Source organism: Balaenoptera borealis (genome assembly GCF_965194805.1).
Source record: "Balaenoptera borealis genome assembly, chromosome: 1".
In the NCBI taxonomy this organism is placed as follows: domain Eukaryota; kingdom Metazoa; phylum Chordata; class Mammalia; order Artiodactyla; family Balaenopteridae; genus Balaenoptera; species Balaenoptera borealis.
In genome coordinates, this window is record NC_138860.1 from 92338574 (window position 1) to 92356366 (window position 17793).

At 41.3% G+C, this 17793-nt stretch overlaps 1 protein-coding gene across 10 annotated transcripts in view; it reads right to left on the bottom strand.

The window, feature by feature from the left end:
- The window catches only part of SLC22A15 (solute carrier family 22 member 15), a 124399-nt gene that overhangs the window by 63551 nt on the left and 43055 nt on the right, over positions 1-17793 (bottom strand). For all 10 annotated transcript variants that reach the window (XR_014237845.1, XR_014237846.1, XR_014237847.1 and 7 more), the window contains exons 5-7: positions 11485-11614; positions 7009-7224; positions 1551-1691 (exon numbers count right to left, since the gene is read on the bottom strand). Coding sequence is in view for 3 of the 10 variants with exons in the window: in XM_082369199.1 (XP_082225325.1) it covers positions 1551-1691; positions 7009-7224; positions 11485-11614 (487 nt within the window). In the remaining 7 variants the exon portion in view is untranslated. The remainder of the gene's footprint in view (positions 1-1550; positions 1692-7008; positions 7225-11484; positions 11615-17793) is intronic.

The window sequence follows — 17793 nt, forward strand, 5'->3', positions numbered from 1 at the left end:
AAGGAGTGCTGTTTTTGGTAAAAATGATGATTTCTGGAGAATGAGAAATGGCAAAATCCAACTGATTCCTAGCTCACAATTTTCAGTTGCCCTGGTCAGGGGTTCAGTAACAGAAGGAATCTGAGAAAGCTGAGGAAAGGGTGCTCTATAAAAGAACTTTTAAAAAATATTTCAAAACTGTGCCCACTGACAATGAACAGCAAAAGCGGGATCTCTTCTTCCTCTCAACAAAGTCCAGGGGATCTTAAGAGGAAAGAAAAGTCTTTTTCATTCCTGCAGCTCTTTGTCTTGTGTGAGAGCTTCTAAATGACAGTGATTGGGTCATGGAGCTCTACCTACGTCGAGTCAATATTCCCACATGTTGGGACGAACAAATCACACACAGACTGCTCAAAAACAGTTGGGTGGTAATGTCTTAATATTGGATTAAAAAACCTATGAAGACCTAAATAGACATTTCTCCAAAGAAGACGTACAGATGGCCAATAAGCATGTGAAAAGATGCTCAACATCGCTAATTATTAGAGAAATGCAAATCAAAACTACAATGAGGCATCACTTCATACTGGTCAGAATGGCCATCATCAAAAAATCTACAAACAATACATGCTGGAGAGGGTGTGAGGAAAAGGGAACCCTCCTACACTGTTGGTGGGAATGTAAATTGGTGCAACCACTATGGAAAACAGTATGGAGGTTCCTTAAAAAAACTAAAAATAGAGCTACAATATGATCCAGTAATCCGACTCCTGGGCATATATCTGGAGAAAACTCTAATTCGAAAATATACACGCACCTCAATGTTCACAGTAGCACTATTTACAATAGCCAAGACACGGAAGCAACCTAGATGCCCATCAACAGATGAATGGATAAAGAAGATGTGGTATATATATATATGATGGAATATTACTCGGTCATAAAAAAGAATGAAATGATGCCATTTGCAGCAACATGAATGGACTATCACACTGAGTAAGTCAGAGAGAGAAAGACAAATATCATATCACTTCTATGTGGAATCTAAAATATGACACAAATGAACTTAACTACAGAACAGAAACAGACTCACAGACATAGAAAACAAACTTACGGTTACCAAAGGGGAAGGGCAGGGAGGGATAAATTAGGAGCTTGGGATTAGCAGATACAAACTACTGTAGATAAAATAGATAAACAACAAGGTCCTACTGTACAGCACAGGGAACTATATTCAGTATCTTGTAATAAACTATAATGGAAGAGATTATGAAAAAGAATATGTATATGTATAACTGAATCATTTTGCTGTATACCAGAAACTAACACAACATGGTGAATCAACTATACTTCAATTTAAAAAACCTACATTATAACTCATAAACTTGAAGCCCAAGAAATAACACACTAAAAAATGAATTCTCACTGTGTTTGGTCTGAAAAGAATTCTAATCACCATGGAGTACTTAGCAGATCCTGCATATGGACAAAGACAATAATACTTAGATATTTATGTATGTTAGTGTGTGTGTGTCCTCTACGTGGTGCACTTCATATCCACCCATACTCACCATTTTTGGTTAATCAAGTAGATGCAGATAGGGTAAGATGGAATCTCTATGAGGCCAGACAGGGCCAAGTTGGCATAAATATTTCCACCTAGATCACCTGCACTCAGAGTTAGGCCGTAATACACCAAGCTGCACACAAACCTGCAATTGGGGGTGAAAGACAAGAAAGACAATGAAAAAGCCGATAAGAATTTACCAGAAGATTCAAATCTTGGTTTGGTAATGCCATCTGGCTCAAGCAGTAAGCCTGACTCTCCCACTAAGCTTTCTATCCTAATATAATTTCTATACTAGGACAGAATAAAAAAGGGGCCTTGGAAATGATTTGAGCTACATCCAGATGCTCTATAAAGCAAATGTGTGGCCAGCTCCTGACAGAGGAGACATCGCTTGTGCTTTCATCACGCTTTTCTGCATTTAAATGAAGACAGTGACTCTATTCTTACTGTATTTAATTCAACAGCTTATAGAACACTTGCCCTAGGCAATTGTGATATTATCGTAATGACTCTACAAAAGAACTCCCAGAGAGAAAGCCAACAGAGGATGGTGTTGAGAACAGATGTTGGTAAGTGCCTGGGTCGCCAGTGGGTGGCCTGCAGGCCAGGGTGACAGGGACTCTATAACCCCTGACCAGGTTCTCAACCCCTCCTGGCATTCAGCAGGTGCATATGCTATAGACGCCCAGAACAGGAAAGAGAAGACGAGGGCCATGGTAGAGGCAGGCTCCTCTAGGATGAGCAAAGCCCTGCATCTATTTCTGCACGCCACCGCCGAAACACTGAGAGGGCGCCTCCTAGGAGGCAGACATTGTGCCAGGCACAGAGCCCACGTCCCACAGCCCAGGAGCTACGCTGGAGCAAGGGCCATCCTGAAACTCCAGGTTGGGGAATAATAGGAACTTCTTCCAGAGTGAAGGGACTACAGTAGCCCCCGCTTATCTGCTGGGGATACGTTCCAAGACTCCCAGTGGATGCCTGAAACCTCAGATAGTACCGAACCCTATATATACTATGTTTTTTCCTAGCCATACACCTATGATAAGGTTTAATTTATAAATTAGGTCCAGTAAGAGAACACCCGAATTGCTGGCATGACTACTCTCGTGCTTTGGGGCCATTATTAAGTAAAATGAGGGTGACTTGAACACAAGCACTGCGATACCGGATCGTCGATCTGATAAGAAAGACAGTGATTAAGTGGCTAATGGGCAGGATATGCTGGACAAAGGGATGATTCAGGTCCCAAGTGGGATGCAGCGGGAGGGCGCGAGATTTCATTACGCTACTCAGAATGGCATGCAATTTAAAACTTATGAGTTGTTTCTTTCTGGAATTTTCCGTTTAATATTCTCAGACTGCAATTGACCTTGGGTAACTGAAACCACAGAAAGCAAAACCTTTTGTGCCTAGGAAATTGCAGTATTAAAAATAAAACAAACTAGAAGAGAACAAAAATAAACCCTGACTAGGCTTTTTTTTAAATTAATTTTTATTGCAGTATAGTTGCTTTACAACATTGTGCTAGTTTCTGCTCTACACCAAAGGGAATCAACTATATGTATACATATATCGCCTCTTATTTGGATTTCCTTCCCATTTAGGTCACCACAGAGCATTGAGTAGAGTTCCCTGTGCTATACAGTAGGTTCTCATCAATTATCTATTTTATACATAGATCAATAGTGTACATATGTCAATCCCAATCTCCCAATTCATCCCACACCCCCTCCTTTTCCCCCTCTGTAAACTATAAATTTCTATACAAATAGTAAAAGACTTGGGCTTCGGAAGTTCATTAGTTTTTATGTTTTTACAATTCATTTTGACAAGTGTTTATTATGAGGCAATTCCCATTTGCTTCTCTTTTCCTTAGAAAAAGTCCAATGAGCTGCAGCTATGATGAGACCAACAGGAAAGGGAAAGCTTTCTCTCCGTCTCTGCCAAAACAGCAAAATGGGCCAAATGCCCTGGGCTATTAAGAATGGGCCACAGGAACCAAGGAGAGGGATGGGGAGGGATGACGGACCCCTGGAGCTGGCCTGCTTAGTGACTCATCCCTCTCTGGCAAATTCGCCCAGGCAGCAGCTACTTCCCCTTACTTCTTCCTGGGTGGAGCTGTCATTCATATACTGGGGATGATGAGCAGAGTCATAGCTGGGACATCACGGGTAAGGACGCAAGGTGACACTGAATTGTCTGTTTTCCCCGTCCCCGAGCACTTTGCCTGTAAGCAGCAGGCTAGACGACTTAAAATATTTTCCTGAAGTACTGAAAAAATCCTTCCCATCTGCAGTAGAGACCCCCCACCCCTTACATAACGCTATTCCGAATGTGTTGTATGTGTTAGTGTGTATCTATTCTGCATTTAAAATAGAAATCCCGGGGCTTCCCTGGTGGCGAAGTGGTTGAGAATCTGCCTGCCAATGCAGGGGACACAGGTTCGAGCCCTGGTCTGGGAAGATCCCACATGCCGCGGAGCAACTAGGCCCATGAGCCACAACTACTGAGCCTGCGCGTCTGGATCCTGTGCTCCGAAACAAGAGAGGCCACTATAGTGAGAGGCCCGCGCACCACGATGAAGAGTGGCCCCCGCTTGCCGCAACTAGAGAAAGCCCTCACAGAAACGAAGACCCAACACAGCCAAAAATAAATAAATTAATTAATTAAAAAAAAAAAATAGAAATCCCAGTGAAGTATTCCAGCAATGGAAACACACATACATATTTAAACTAAGTTGTGAAGGTAGCAAGTAGGGCACAAATAAACAGAGCCAGTTCAAGACACTAGAGGGATTTAGTTGCCAGCTGGTGGTGAGAGAAAATGGGGAGAACGTGGGCAAGGAAGGCCTATGGTCTCAGACTCTGTTTGCAGATTTCTTTGCTGGTAGAGTTGGTCGTTGGGATGCATAATTACAGCTATTCAAATCATTTCAATCCTGTTTATGTGCCCCAAACAAAATTTAAAATGCTTGCGTAATATTTAACAGTATATTTAGGGCATCAAAGAACTATTTAAAAAGGCACTACTGTGGGAAATAACCAAAGGAACAGATGTTAAGCACAGAGGTATAATTTTACTCCCCAGTTAAGGTTTTCTTCAATGACAGATCCACAGAGAAGATTTTAGAATTGTATAGCATCTTCAAAAAGAACGGCAGTATGTGGAATGACACCGTCTCTGTTATCGTGTATTTTAACATTCTGAGCCCGGGGGAAGAAGTTTATTTGAGAACAGCTCCTTTGGCCGTGTAAGACATAAAATAAACATGAACATTCTCCCTGGCTCTAAGTCTAGTTTGTTTGTTTTTCTGTCTGTCTGTTTTTTATCCCCTGAAGGCCAGAACCCAAAAGTTAATATTCCTGGAAAAAACAAAAACTTAAAAACAAGAAGTAAATAATCCCTAAGAAAGGAGATACTTCCTTCAAGGCAGAGGGTTTGACTGACTGTCTACTTGACATGCAAATGCAGTTTTATGGAACCTTAAGTACCTGAACATACTTTGTAAGGATTTCCTGTACAATTGGTGGAACCTCAAATTAGTAGCTCCTACGCTGTATTGTCAGGTTTGGCTTTAAAAAAGCATGAAACAATGCCATTTGCAGCAACATGGATGGACCTAGAGATTGTCATACTGAGTGAAGTGAGTCAGACAGAGAAAGATAAATATCATGATGTCGCTTATATGAGGAACCTTAAAAAAAAAGGGTGCAAATGAACTTATCTACAAAACAGAAAAAGAGTTACAAATATAGAAAATAAACTTATGGTTACTGGGGGCAAGGCGGGGAGAGGGATAAATTGGAGATTGTGATTGACACATACACATTACTATATATAAAATAGATAACTAATAAGGACCTAACTGTATAGCACAGGGAACTCTACTCAATACTCTGTAATGGCCTATATGGGAAAAAAATCTAAAAAAGAGTTTATATATGTATACATATGACTGATTCACTTTGTTGTACACCTGAAACTAACACAACATTGTAGATCAACTATACTCCAATAAAATTTTTTTTTTTTTTTAATTTATTTATTTTTATTTATTTATGGCTGTGTTGGGTCTTCGTTTCTATGCGAGGGCTTTCTCTCGTTGTGGCAAGCAGGGGCCACTCTTCATCGCGGTGCCCGGGTCTCTCACCATCGCGGACTCTCTTGTTGTGGAGCACAGGCTCCAGACGCGCAGGCTCAGTAATCGTGGCTCACGGGCCCAGTTGCTCCGCGGCATGTGGGATCTTCCCAGACCAGGGCTCGAACCCGTGTCCCCTGCATTAGCAGGCAGATTCTCAACCACTGCGCCACCAGGGAAGCCCCTCCAATAAAATTTTTAAATAAATAAATAAATAAATAAATAATAAAGGTTCCCTTAATCTCCGTGCCTCCAAACTTGTGTCCTTCATTCAACATTTCTTATGCATCTGTGATATTCCAGCACTAGGCTGGCTCAGTGGGGACGGTGGCAGCTGATGTGACCTGGCCCCTAACCATACAGGTGGTAGCCAGGGTTTGGTTGGGTGGGAAAAGAGAATCAAGATATAGAAAACTATCTTGGCAGCTTCTTATTCTCAATATACTGTTCTTTTTAGCTTTACATATACGATTAATTTCATATAAAATGACTCTCCTCTTTTCCCAAGTGAAAAATGTAGGTTTCTATGCAGGCTTCTTGCCAAATACAGGCAAACCATAGCACAACAGTCCTCTAGGCCAGTAAATATGATATTCGTGTCCAATCCTGGACCAAATTACATTTATGGCACTTTAACGGAATGAATAATATTAAAAGCCATGGTACTCCACAAATTCTATGTATGAACCATCCATTGCTCCCCTTTCCACAATTTAATTCTTTAAATGGCACAATCTTGAACCATTCAGTACAATTTACATTAATGCTGAGAACATTTTTGAGGGCAGGTCAGAATCAGCCAAACTAGAAAATCAGGTTCAGAGAGTACTAATCCGTTCATTCACCGACTTGCACATGTGGCTTTGAGGCTGTCACCTCACACTCCAAGGATCTCATTCCCACGAGGCATAACGTTCAGCCCACCTGTTGAGTGAGCGAGTGGGATGCCGCACAAAATGCAGTATAGGGCGTTGCAATTAGAATGTGCTATCTAAGTGCCTGAGGCCAAAACCAAGGGGAGGTGCCTCCAAGTCCTCCTTAGAAAGTCTTCTGTCTCTGGTGTGCTTCCTTGCTTTCCTTTTTTTGGAGTGGGGAAGGGGGATTTAAAAATTTACATTAAATACCTCATAAGCAAAGATGTGCTTCTGACACCTACTTCTACAAGTTCAGTAAACCTGCCGCCAGGCACCATCATTTCCTCCTTGAAGGGGAGGATGCTGAGAAAGCACAGGTGAGTGAAATTTTCTGTAACCCTGAAGAAATAACTGATTATCAATAACCTGAGTTGCAGATCAACAGAAGAGCCCTTAGAGAGAATTACCAGATGAACATCAGGGTCAGAGTATGCCCCAAGAGGACCCGGTAGCGGAACAGGTCCAGGAAACTTCCCGTCTCCTTGCAGCTCCTGTTGGCCGGGTGTGTTAGTGAGAAGGTACACTTGAGCTGGCGGTTCCTCTTGGCGATGAGGTGCAGGGCGGCTTCAGCCTCACGCAGTCGACCCTGGGAGTATAACCAACGAGGTGATTCAGGAATGAATCTGAAAGAGATGTCATCAAAGGCAGTATATTCGTATAGGTACACGTGCACCAGAAGGAGACAAATCACCCACGCCGTACGTGGTCCCCAAACCACAACCGGATTCCACGTTAGGTCTAAAGCTTGACTCTCCCAATGACACATGGAAGAGAGAGAGGGCTACTGTCAACAGCTGCCATCATTAAATGATGGCCTCCTTTACGAATGGAAACCAAAAACACTCTCCCAAAATGGCAGTAAAAAAGTAAACAGTATGCGTTTACTTTTAAGTAAATTTTAATATATGAATGGCAAGTTAAGTTTACAGTACTGAGTAATTCTTCAGAAAGCATGTGTCAGAGATATGGCTCTAAATCATAGCCAAGTGTTGTTAGAATAATACTGTAGAGTGGGTTTTTAAAGTTCTGAAAAAGCCTCACAAAGAAGATTAAAATCTCTATTATCCATCAGAAAAGAATTTTTAAGTGTTTTTAACACAGTGATACGTTATTAAAAAGGTAGTTTATTTAAAGACTACACATAAAAATGAAAAAGGGTTTATCACATCTTAGCTACTTCTGAGCTTTTTTTTTTTTTTTTACAAGAGATAAATAGACTGACATCAAGCATTGTACATGGATGACCACAACAAAAGCAACAATGATTGCAATTACCAAACATGAAATACACTCATACTATGTCATAATATTGACATTCCGTCCAGTAATCCTCCACTGTAGCAGCTCCTTTACTTTGCAGTGAAAACTGATTTGTATATTCTTTGCTACTTTTGAGCTTTAAAGCTTTAAAATACTCCAATCAGCTAACACATTCACTTTAATATGTCCTGAGGATATTTCGTGATCCTCTTAAGACCTTCAAGAATAAAAGTTTATTTTCTGGTTAACTTCTCCAGTTCCAAAACAACAGTTACTTCTTACTATAGCTACAAAGTATTGAACATTTCTATTGCCACTGATATCTTTCAACAGTTTCAAGACTTAGATATTACGTATCTTTTCTCCTCTTCACAGTTCTGCATACTTTTAGAGGACTTTTCAAAAACCAACGGGTGGCAGGAACATGGAAGCCTTGTTTACAAAACACAGCATCAAGTACCTTTTGATCTAATTTGATATTATTTTCCTAAAATGAAACTTGTATGAATAATACTCAAAAAGGCTATTTAAGGTGCCTTTCAGAACTCCCCATGCCTTTCAGTAAGGAGAGTGAATTGGCAACAAACACCACAGGATTTGGAACTTCATGGACAGCCAGTTCATCAATAACCATTTACTGAACACTTTCATTTTGTACAGAGCAATGTAATAGCTGCTGAGAGGAAAGACACGGAAACAAAAAAGCAGGCATTTTCCCAGGAGTTCTGCTACTGGGGAGAGATTATTCATATACAACATTTGGTTGTCAACAAAAGCAGGAACAAAGGCCTCTACAACATCCTGAAAAATTCTTTTATTTACTTCTTCACTGCTATCTGATGATTGTTACTAACACACAAGTAAATAGTCAAGTAAAATATTGTTTTGTTGGAAGTTATGTCTGCCGATCATCACTGGATCCACTGGCCCTGTCCACCAGCCCATATATGAGGTACCTATGTAAAACTACCTGATCAAGTCTATAAATAAATAAAAAGAATATAAGACTAGTGGGGTGAATATAGAGAGTATACTTGGGATAGAAATATAAGTGAAATGTTAGAAAGTCTATGATAATAAAAATTAAAGCTGAGGAGCGCTAAGAGGAGTGAAAAAGGACCAACAAGGAAATAGTCAAAATATAGGAAGTCATTATTATCTTTGGATAACTTAAGTCATTTTTCCCCTTCCTATTAAGCTTCTCTGTGTTTTCAGAATTGTTTATATTAATAAAAATTACTTTTAAAACTATATAAATCATGTTTAACGATGATATTTGAGAGATACTCAGGCTTTGGAAATTTGACTCTGAGTTAATAAAACGATCTCTACTTAGGAAAGGGTTTATCTGGATTATGGAAACTTAGGACCTGATATTTCTCCACATTTTGAGAAGCCTATAAGCTTCTCAGTAACGAAGCCTTACCTAGCTGCCAGTGGACAGATTTGGGAATATGAGTTCTAACACACGCTGATTGCACATGCGAAACAGTAAGACATGTTTTTAAAAGAAAAAGCAGGCCCTTGAACATGCTGCCTGCTACATAATGCTGTGCTCACCTTTAGAAGTTACCGTGCTAATTTAACAATGAGGCCTCTGCTCAAAAATGTCCTGTGAATTTCTTTAAAGGTGGAAAACCTTTGTAAATTAAGGGGGCACTGGCTTCTAAAGTAAAACTATCCAAATTCAAGTACTGTGAAAATAAGGAATTTTTAAGCTAAGTAATAATGTCTCTAGTAAAACAAACAAGGTATGTCTCTAAAATAACATGACTTTTTCTGATGTTGCTGATGGCTAACGCAGGCTAATTCCAAAGGTTTTTTGTGCCAACATCTGCCCAATGGATACGAGGCATCTACTGTGTGGAGGAAGGCCCAGAGCTCTGGAGCTGGGGGAAATGCAGCTGAGCAAAGAGCCTGTGCTATCAGAGAGTTCCTGCTTTATCAAGAGGACAGGCTCCGGGTGAGGCAGAAATAAGGGGCCACTTGAAGGGTGCCAGTTTAGTGCTGCAGAAAAGAAAGCAAATGACTGGAGGTCTGACCTGGAAAAGTGCGGAGGGGGTGGCATTTGAGCAAACTGGGAACGCTATTAACTAAGAAAGAAGAGGGATGGGGAGAAGGGCGTTGAAGGAGCAGGCAATAGCACTGAGTAGGAGACACGGAGGCAGACAAGCCTAAGCTGCAAACTGGAACAGAGAGCAGCTTAGTGTGCCTGGAGCAGCGTGTTTGAGATGAGATGGGAGGGAAACTGGAGGCTGACTGCAGCAAGCCTTACTTTCTAGGCCTGATGGAACACACATATACTGTGATTTTACATGCTCTTTTCTCTGTTTTCTATTTTTCATGACCTGAATTAATTTCCCAGTGAGTCAATGTCCCCACTTAGCACTAAGCAGTAACAAACAGACTACACATTCTGAAAAGGAAAAGCAGAATGGCTCGGATCATCCAGTGAAGTCACTCTGCTATTGAAGGAGAGATGAAAGCCAGCCTGATTAAGAAGTATGCGACTTATTAAATATTTAAAAAGAAAATTCATTGATCTACTGATATTTACATGAATGCTTATTAATTCAAGGAACTATACTAGGAACCCATTTATTCCAAAAATTTACAATACACAAGCGCATAAAATATGGTTCGTTTTCCTTTCTAATAAAATTATGTCACTCTCTTTCACATAACTAAATGCATTTCATAAATCTTGCCTTTCTAAATATACGTTAACTATTTCTACTATATTCATTTTTGTACTTAACAATCTTCTTACTTTCAAAGAGAGAATGAAAACAGATTTCAGGTCAATTCCCACCAAATCTCAGTTAGTAGAACTTAAATAAAGAATTACTATATCAAATCACTCTCTGAGTGAAAATTCTATTACGGGTATCTCTCACTTCACAGAAGAAAGCTGGTACCATTGGCTGAAAACTGTATTTATCTCAAAGATTTTAATGACTAAAATTAGAGGTCTGATACCTGAGGGGAGAAAACCTTTCAGAAGCACAATAAAACTTCTGGTGAAATAGGCCTAAGTTGGCGGCTCATCTTACAGCCTTTAGAGGACCATGGTGTGATACTCTGGATGAGTGTTTTGTAGAACCCTGCCCTGACCAGGGTATCACCCTTTTACTGCTTTGAGTCCATGCATTCTAAGGATTTCTCCCATATCTGAGTATCTTCCCATGTCCACATGTAGAGGCCCTGAAATTATACTCATCCGTGGGATGAAGAGGTGTCCCTATATATTCAATATGCACAGATTGCTCTATAATATCATACCTCAGTCGCACCCCTAGCACGTGATCTGACCAAGTCTGAAGATCTTTAAGCTTGAAGCATTAGGTTAAAAAAGAAATTGGTACCCTCCACCGGCAATATGAAGGTTAAAATGCACTCTACTGAGAGGTTACTTTAAACAAGGGATACCTGCATTCTGAATTAATTAAGCATCTCTCTTCCCGGGAGCTGCCAAGCATTGGAGCGCTTGCGGAATTTAGTTCTTCACCAAAGTCAGTTCAGGCAAACTCCTGAAAGGGAATAACGTCGCTCATTGACCCACATCCTCTTAAGACATTCCTTCTGCTTATTAAATTAAAAGTCTAAGAGGAAAAACTACTTACAAAGATAAGAGAAAGACCACTGTTCCCTGCAGGTTAACCAGAATGGCGAGGGTTCTCCAGGAGCGGATGAAGTATCCCAACAGGGCATACTGGACGATGCCGACTGCGAAGAAGAGGCCACCGATCGACCCTAATTCAGGAAAAGAGACCTGTTACCGGGGAAAGGACCTTCTGCAGCCCCATTTCCAACCCAGGTCACGGAGTCAATCCCTTCCTTGTGAGATGTCAGCAGGAAGAAAAACCTACACAAATATGGAGGATCAGATGATAAAACTAGAAGAGAGGGGGCTTCCCTGGTGGCGCAGTGGTTGAGAGTCCGCCTGCCAATGCAGGGCACACGGGTTCGTGCCCCAGTCCGGGAAGATCCCACATGCCGCGGAGCAACCAGGCCCGTGAGCCACAACTACTGAGCCTGCGCGTCTGGAGCCTGTGCTCCTCAACGGGAGAGGCCGCGACAGTAAGAGGCCCGCACACCGCGATGAAGAGTGGCCCCCACTCGCCGCAACTGGAGGAAGCCCTCGCACAGAAACGAAGACCCAACACAGCCAAAAATAATAAATTAATTAATTTTAAAAAAAATGAGGTACCATTAAAAAAAAAAAAAAAAAACTAGAAGAGAGGCCAGGAAATCAGTGGAAAAGAAGGAAGGACAGATGAAAAATACAAACCACATGTAGTCAAGATGAATTTTAAGGGCCTGCCCAAGTGCTTTCTGCATTGATGTTGTACTGACATCCACCTGAACTTGTGGCTGAGGCTTGGAAATATTGTTTGCTACATGGTGGGAAGGTTTTTAGGTCATGAGACTGACAATGCTGGGACTGCATCTTTATCACAGGGGCTGTCCCTGAAATCCTTATCTTAAATCACAACCTACTCCCCAATTCTCCCTATTGTCCTTCCCCACTTAATTTATCACCATCATATATATCACCATCAGTTATATTTGTTTCTTGTCTGTCTATCCCAAGTAGAATATAAGTTATATGAAGCATGAATTTTTGTCAGCACACTGATAGAAAAATCATCAACTATGGGGCTGTTAAGGATCCTATGGTTTTTGAAATAAATGCTGAATGGGTACAAACCCACTGCCTTGCCCAATATACTTGCAAATTCTATACCTCTGACATACTTTCTGGACCTGCTACTATTAGTAGTAGTTAAATCTATCACTATTTGTTTATGTAATAGCTACTATTTATCGAGTATTAAGCCTTATCCATACATTGTCCTATAATGCAGGTACCATTATTAGCCATATACAGCCATAGAGCTCAGAGAAGTTAGGTGCCACTGCCTAAGGACACAGGGCTGTGTGTGGCCCAGACAGGAGGCTGTCTGTCCCTGGTCTGTCTGACTGGAGAGCCTACACTCTGTACCGTTCCCCTCCCTGTCACCACCCTTCTGGGGAAAGGCGGGCTCCTGTGGGCATCCCACAGCAATAGGACTTGTTACAAGAATTTTCTACAACAATCCTATAAGACAAATGTTTCTTTTATTCTTGTCCATAGATTATTAACCTATAACAAAAACAATGCCTTGTATGCTGTCTGCCCTAGTGAGGAAAAGGGGGACGCAGAAGGGAAAGCTGCTGTGACAGCAAGTTCAGTGTGCTCAGAAAACCAATCAGAGCATGTGGTCCACTAAGTAAGGGAATGCGGACTTCCATTCTCTGTGATTTCCCTGGAAACTTAAGATAATCAATAGCTATTACAGGTTCATTACAATGCACCGAATAGCACCTGGTTTCCAAGAACAAGGCTTTCTGTCATTACTCAGAACAGTCCTGAGTACTCAGTGTCCACTGACAACAATGTAGGCAAAAAGACGAGAGACCACAGGATGGGACCACTTCAGAGGACCAAGTTCAGACCCCAGTTCTGCCACATGCTGTTGTGTGACTTTAGGCAAATCACTAAATGTCTCTGAGCCTCAGTTTCCTTATCAAGGAAAGAGAAATAATAATATCTACTCCAAAGGGTAGCTGTTGGTTTCAAATGAAACAACGCATGTGGTACAAATGTGAGGACGTTATATCGTCCTACTGTTAAAATGGGTATAGCCCCTTATATCTATTAACCTCCCCCAAAAAGCCATCTGGAAGCCTCCTCTACCTAGCCTCCTCTATCAATAATTATAAAATACTGTCTACCTAGTACTCCTTTCTAATTCCAAGAACGCTTTCCCTTTTTCAGAGAGATGACCTCCCCATACTTTACCCCTGTGGTTCAAGTCAGGGCTGCCAGTCATGGGCCTCTTGCTGGGACCATCAGAGCTCCTACCAAGGATTTTAAATACTGGACGTGGTGGTGAAACCTGAGAGCTGCTGGACCCCATCCCTGACTGAGCAGAGGAAGCTTCTCAGAGATGATGGGAAACAGAAATGAGATGCATCTGACTTCCGGGTTCCAGGTATCGCAAGGGCCTGTCTCTCCTGTGGTTTGGTTGTGTTAACCAAATGATTTCCCTTTATACCTAAGCTCATCACAGTTGAAACTCTGTCTCAGAAAGACTTGGTATCAACTGGATATAATGGATAGGAGGAAATGATTCAAAGGTTCTAGTTTAATGGCTTTAAATAAAATGATGACGTTCCTATAGAGAGAGGTCCCAGAAGAGGATGGAGATTTTAGGTAAAAGAAAGCAATATGTTTAATTTGAGGCGCCAGTAGACATTTGTATCTAATATCCAGCAAGAAGCTGCACGTGTATGTCCCGAAATGACAACAGGGATAAGGTGAGGAGATACAGGTGTGGTAAGGCTCTAGGTCATTTGGTTAAAAAATTTAATTAGAAAAAAAAAAGAACACTTCAAATCACCACTTTTGCACATTGTAATTCTGGAGAACCATAGGTGGTTGTATAACTGTTTATGGGCCTTTGGGTATTTATGCCTATTTTTCAGATTTCTTTTCTGCTTATTTTAAATTAATTTCATGTCTGCTACTCCCACTCAGTTCGCACTAGTAAAAGCCAAATTTCAGCAGGTTAGAAAATAGTGTATAGTGATGACTTCGTTTTTGTAAATGTCTCCAATGATCCCTCCAGTTTTCAAGCACAAGCCATGAAGTCCCCTTGATTCCTCTTGCTCTTGCCTTTTCTGCTGGTTCTTTAACAGGTCACGTTCCCACCAAATCCAGCTCAAATGCACCCTCTTTCCTCCTCCTCCACTACTCCCACCTGGTCTAAGCTGCCTCTGGGTTGCATGGGGCCAACCGCACCAGCCTCCTGAATGACCCCTCAATTTCTACTCTTGTTCCTCTATAATCCATTCTTCACACGCCTACCAGAGTAATCTTTCTGTATACAAGATCCCATTGTTCCTCTCTTTAATTCACTCACTGGCTACTCACTGCACTGTGAGTGAAAAAAACACCAAAATTCCTCATTTGGCCTATCATGGGCCCTATATCATTCTGCCCCTCCAACCTGATCTCATCCCAACCTCCCCCTGCCTCTCCACACTGCCTCTTTTCACATCCTCAGAGAAGCTCATTCCTACCTCAGGGCCTTGGTCCTTGCCATTCCATCTGACTGGAATGTTCTCTCAGAATCTCAGATGCCCAGGCCTCCCTCATCATTCACATCTTTGATCAAACACCTACATCTCGGTTTTCTCTAACTATCTGTCCCCTGCACTTACTGCCTAGTCTACTACACTGTTTAATTTTCTTCATTGCACTTAAAATTTTCTGAAATTACCTCATATTGGTTATGTCTCTCCTGATTAAAACATAAGCTCCATAAGAGCAAGGACCTTCCCCCACCCTGGCCTGCCATGTTCACTCTTTTATCACAAGTGTCTATAAAGGCAGTGTCTGGTACATGGCAGGGTCTTTTTAATAAACGAATGTTGTAGAACAGATATGCAAAGGAGAAGCTCTAGGATACACAGCAATATGTTTACAGTGGTGGTCTTTACATTGGTAAGACTATATGTATTATTTATATTTCACTTCTATATGTTCTTGATTTTTTTTACAATGAACATCAATTCCTTTTGTTATATTTATATAAGAAAAATAAATAATAAATATATTAATATGACATTTTTCATAGCTTTAGTATTTTATTTTTTCTATTCTCAATAATTTTCAATCAATTATCCTCATTCTTGTTAAACAATACACTGAAAATTGGTCAAAAAATGGATGTTTTCAGTTTGTACTTATATTTTTTTATATGTACTTTACATAGTATTTTATACATACTGCAAATATTTTGTAATCAAGCACAATTTTTCAAAATCTTTTTAAACTGCTAAACAATTAGGCTACTTCCAACTAATCCCCTATTGCTAACCTTTTAGGTTTTTTTCCCAGTTTCTTGCAGTTCATGAGCATATCTGAAGCCATAGGAGTGTATAAAATTGTGCTGGAGAGAAAACAGCTTAGAAAGAAAGGCCAAGGACAAAATTCTGGGGAAGACTCGGCTCATGGGAGAGGGACGAAGGAAGCTCCTCACAAAAGAGTTCCAGGGGCATCAGAATCTTACTTCTGTCCTGGTGCAGGTCAAGTGCACTGGCCTTCAGGGAACTCTCTCAAGCTCCTTCTGAATTTCACATTGAATTTGGCAACCATCTGATACCACTGTTGCAGGTTTTTTTCCTTTCTCCCTTTCCCCTTTGCTATAGAAATTTTAATAGCCTCATCTTAACTCAGCTTCAAGGACAAGAATGGAAGGTAAATGCATTTTTTTTGGTAAATGCGTTTTAAGAGCAGTCTTTTCACTGTCTTTAGGCCGAATGGCAAGGAAGCAAGAGACCAGGAGGTCTTTCTTTTTGCCCAAAATATGCAACAGGACAGGAATAGTCCTAGAGAATTGGGTAGGGTGGGGGCAGTATATGTGTTTTGTAAGAGAGCATCTTCTTCATGGAACAACTAGAGTCAAATGTGAATATTTTAATAGAGGAATGTGATGGGTACATGAAAAATATGTACTCATGATGCTCTACATGAACAAGATTTAATTTTTTTAATTTTTTAATTATTTATTTATTTATTTTTGGCTGCACTGCGTCTTTGTTGCTGCCTGCGGGCTTTCTCTACTTGCAGTGAGCGGGGCTGCTCTTCGTTGGGTTGCGCAGGCATCTCATTGCGGTGGCTTCTCTTGTTGCAGAGCACGGGCTCTAGGCGCGCGGGCTTCAGTAGTTGTGGCATGCAGTCTCAGTAGTTGTGGCTCGCAGGCTCTAGAGCACAGGCTCAGTAGTTGTGGCGCACAGGCTTAGTTGCTCTGTGGCATGTGGGATCTTCCTGGACCAGGGATTGAACCCGTGTCCCCTGCATTGGCAGGCAGATTCTTAACCATTGCACCACCAGGGAAGTCCCTGAGCAAGATTTTAGACTCAGGAAAACCAAAACCCCAGGAGAGGGTGCCTTTGTGTCTCCCCTGGACAATGTGAGTGGTCGTGATCACGATCATTACTCATTTCTTGGGAAGTCCCAGCAAGTCTGAACCCACTACTTGAAAAAGTGACCTTAAAAGTCTCAATGCAAACTGAAGACTCAGAGGACACTTTCTCACTGATCCTGACTTAGGAGCTGGGCTAGGGAAAAAAGAAGCCCATCTCTAAAGGCTTTGAAAGCTGCTATAGATAAAGTGAGTCATAAAAAAGCACCACGTGTAAGTGACAGGCAGGAAGTCTGTCCTGCTAGGATGGAGCAGGTGTCTCTTGCTCCCCACCTTAATTCTAATTTGTCCAACCCTCTGTGTCCTTCAGCTTGGACAGCAGTTTGGTCGACATACAAATAGAGCAAAATTTATTTTATTTAGCTTTTGTCTTCCAGCTCAATACGTTAGCCCTCACCAACTTCGAAAACACCACCAAGTGAGAGAAAAATAGGCTAAGCAGACCAGTATTCGTATAAGGTGACCCACTGAAGATCTAAGAGGGGAGTACTCAGGGAACAGTGGGACAACATGAGCCTGGCGTCATCCTAGCCCTGTCAGTCATGAGTTGTGTGAAAATGGGCATATCACCCCTCCTTTCAGAGGTGACGTGTCCTCATCTGTAAAATGAAGGTAGAAATTCTTAGCTTGTAGGCTCTGGGAATATTACAGATATGAGTCAGATGCCTAGCATGGTACCTGGCACATAACAGATGCTCAGCAAATGGTAGCTGGCACGGTCTCATCCACATCCTCAGGCAGGCAAGTTTCTACAGTCCCACAGTCAACTTGTTCCCATATTAGTACAAGATCATCAATAGCACTCAGTAATTGTCAAATGAATGGAAAGCGAAACAAAGTTCTCACTGCAAACCTACAGTCCACAAAGTAGAGTCTTAGTGCAGTTGTTCTCCTAAG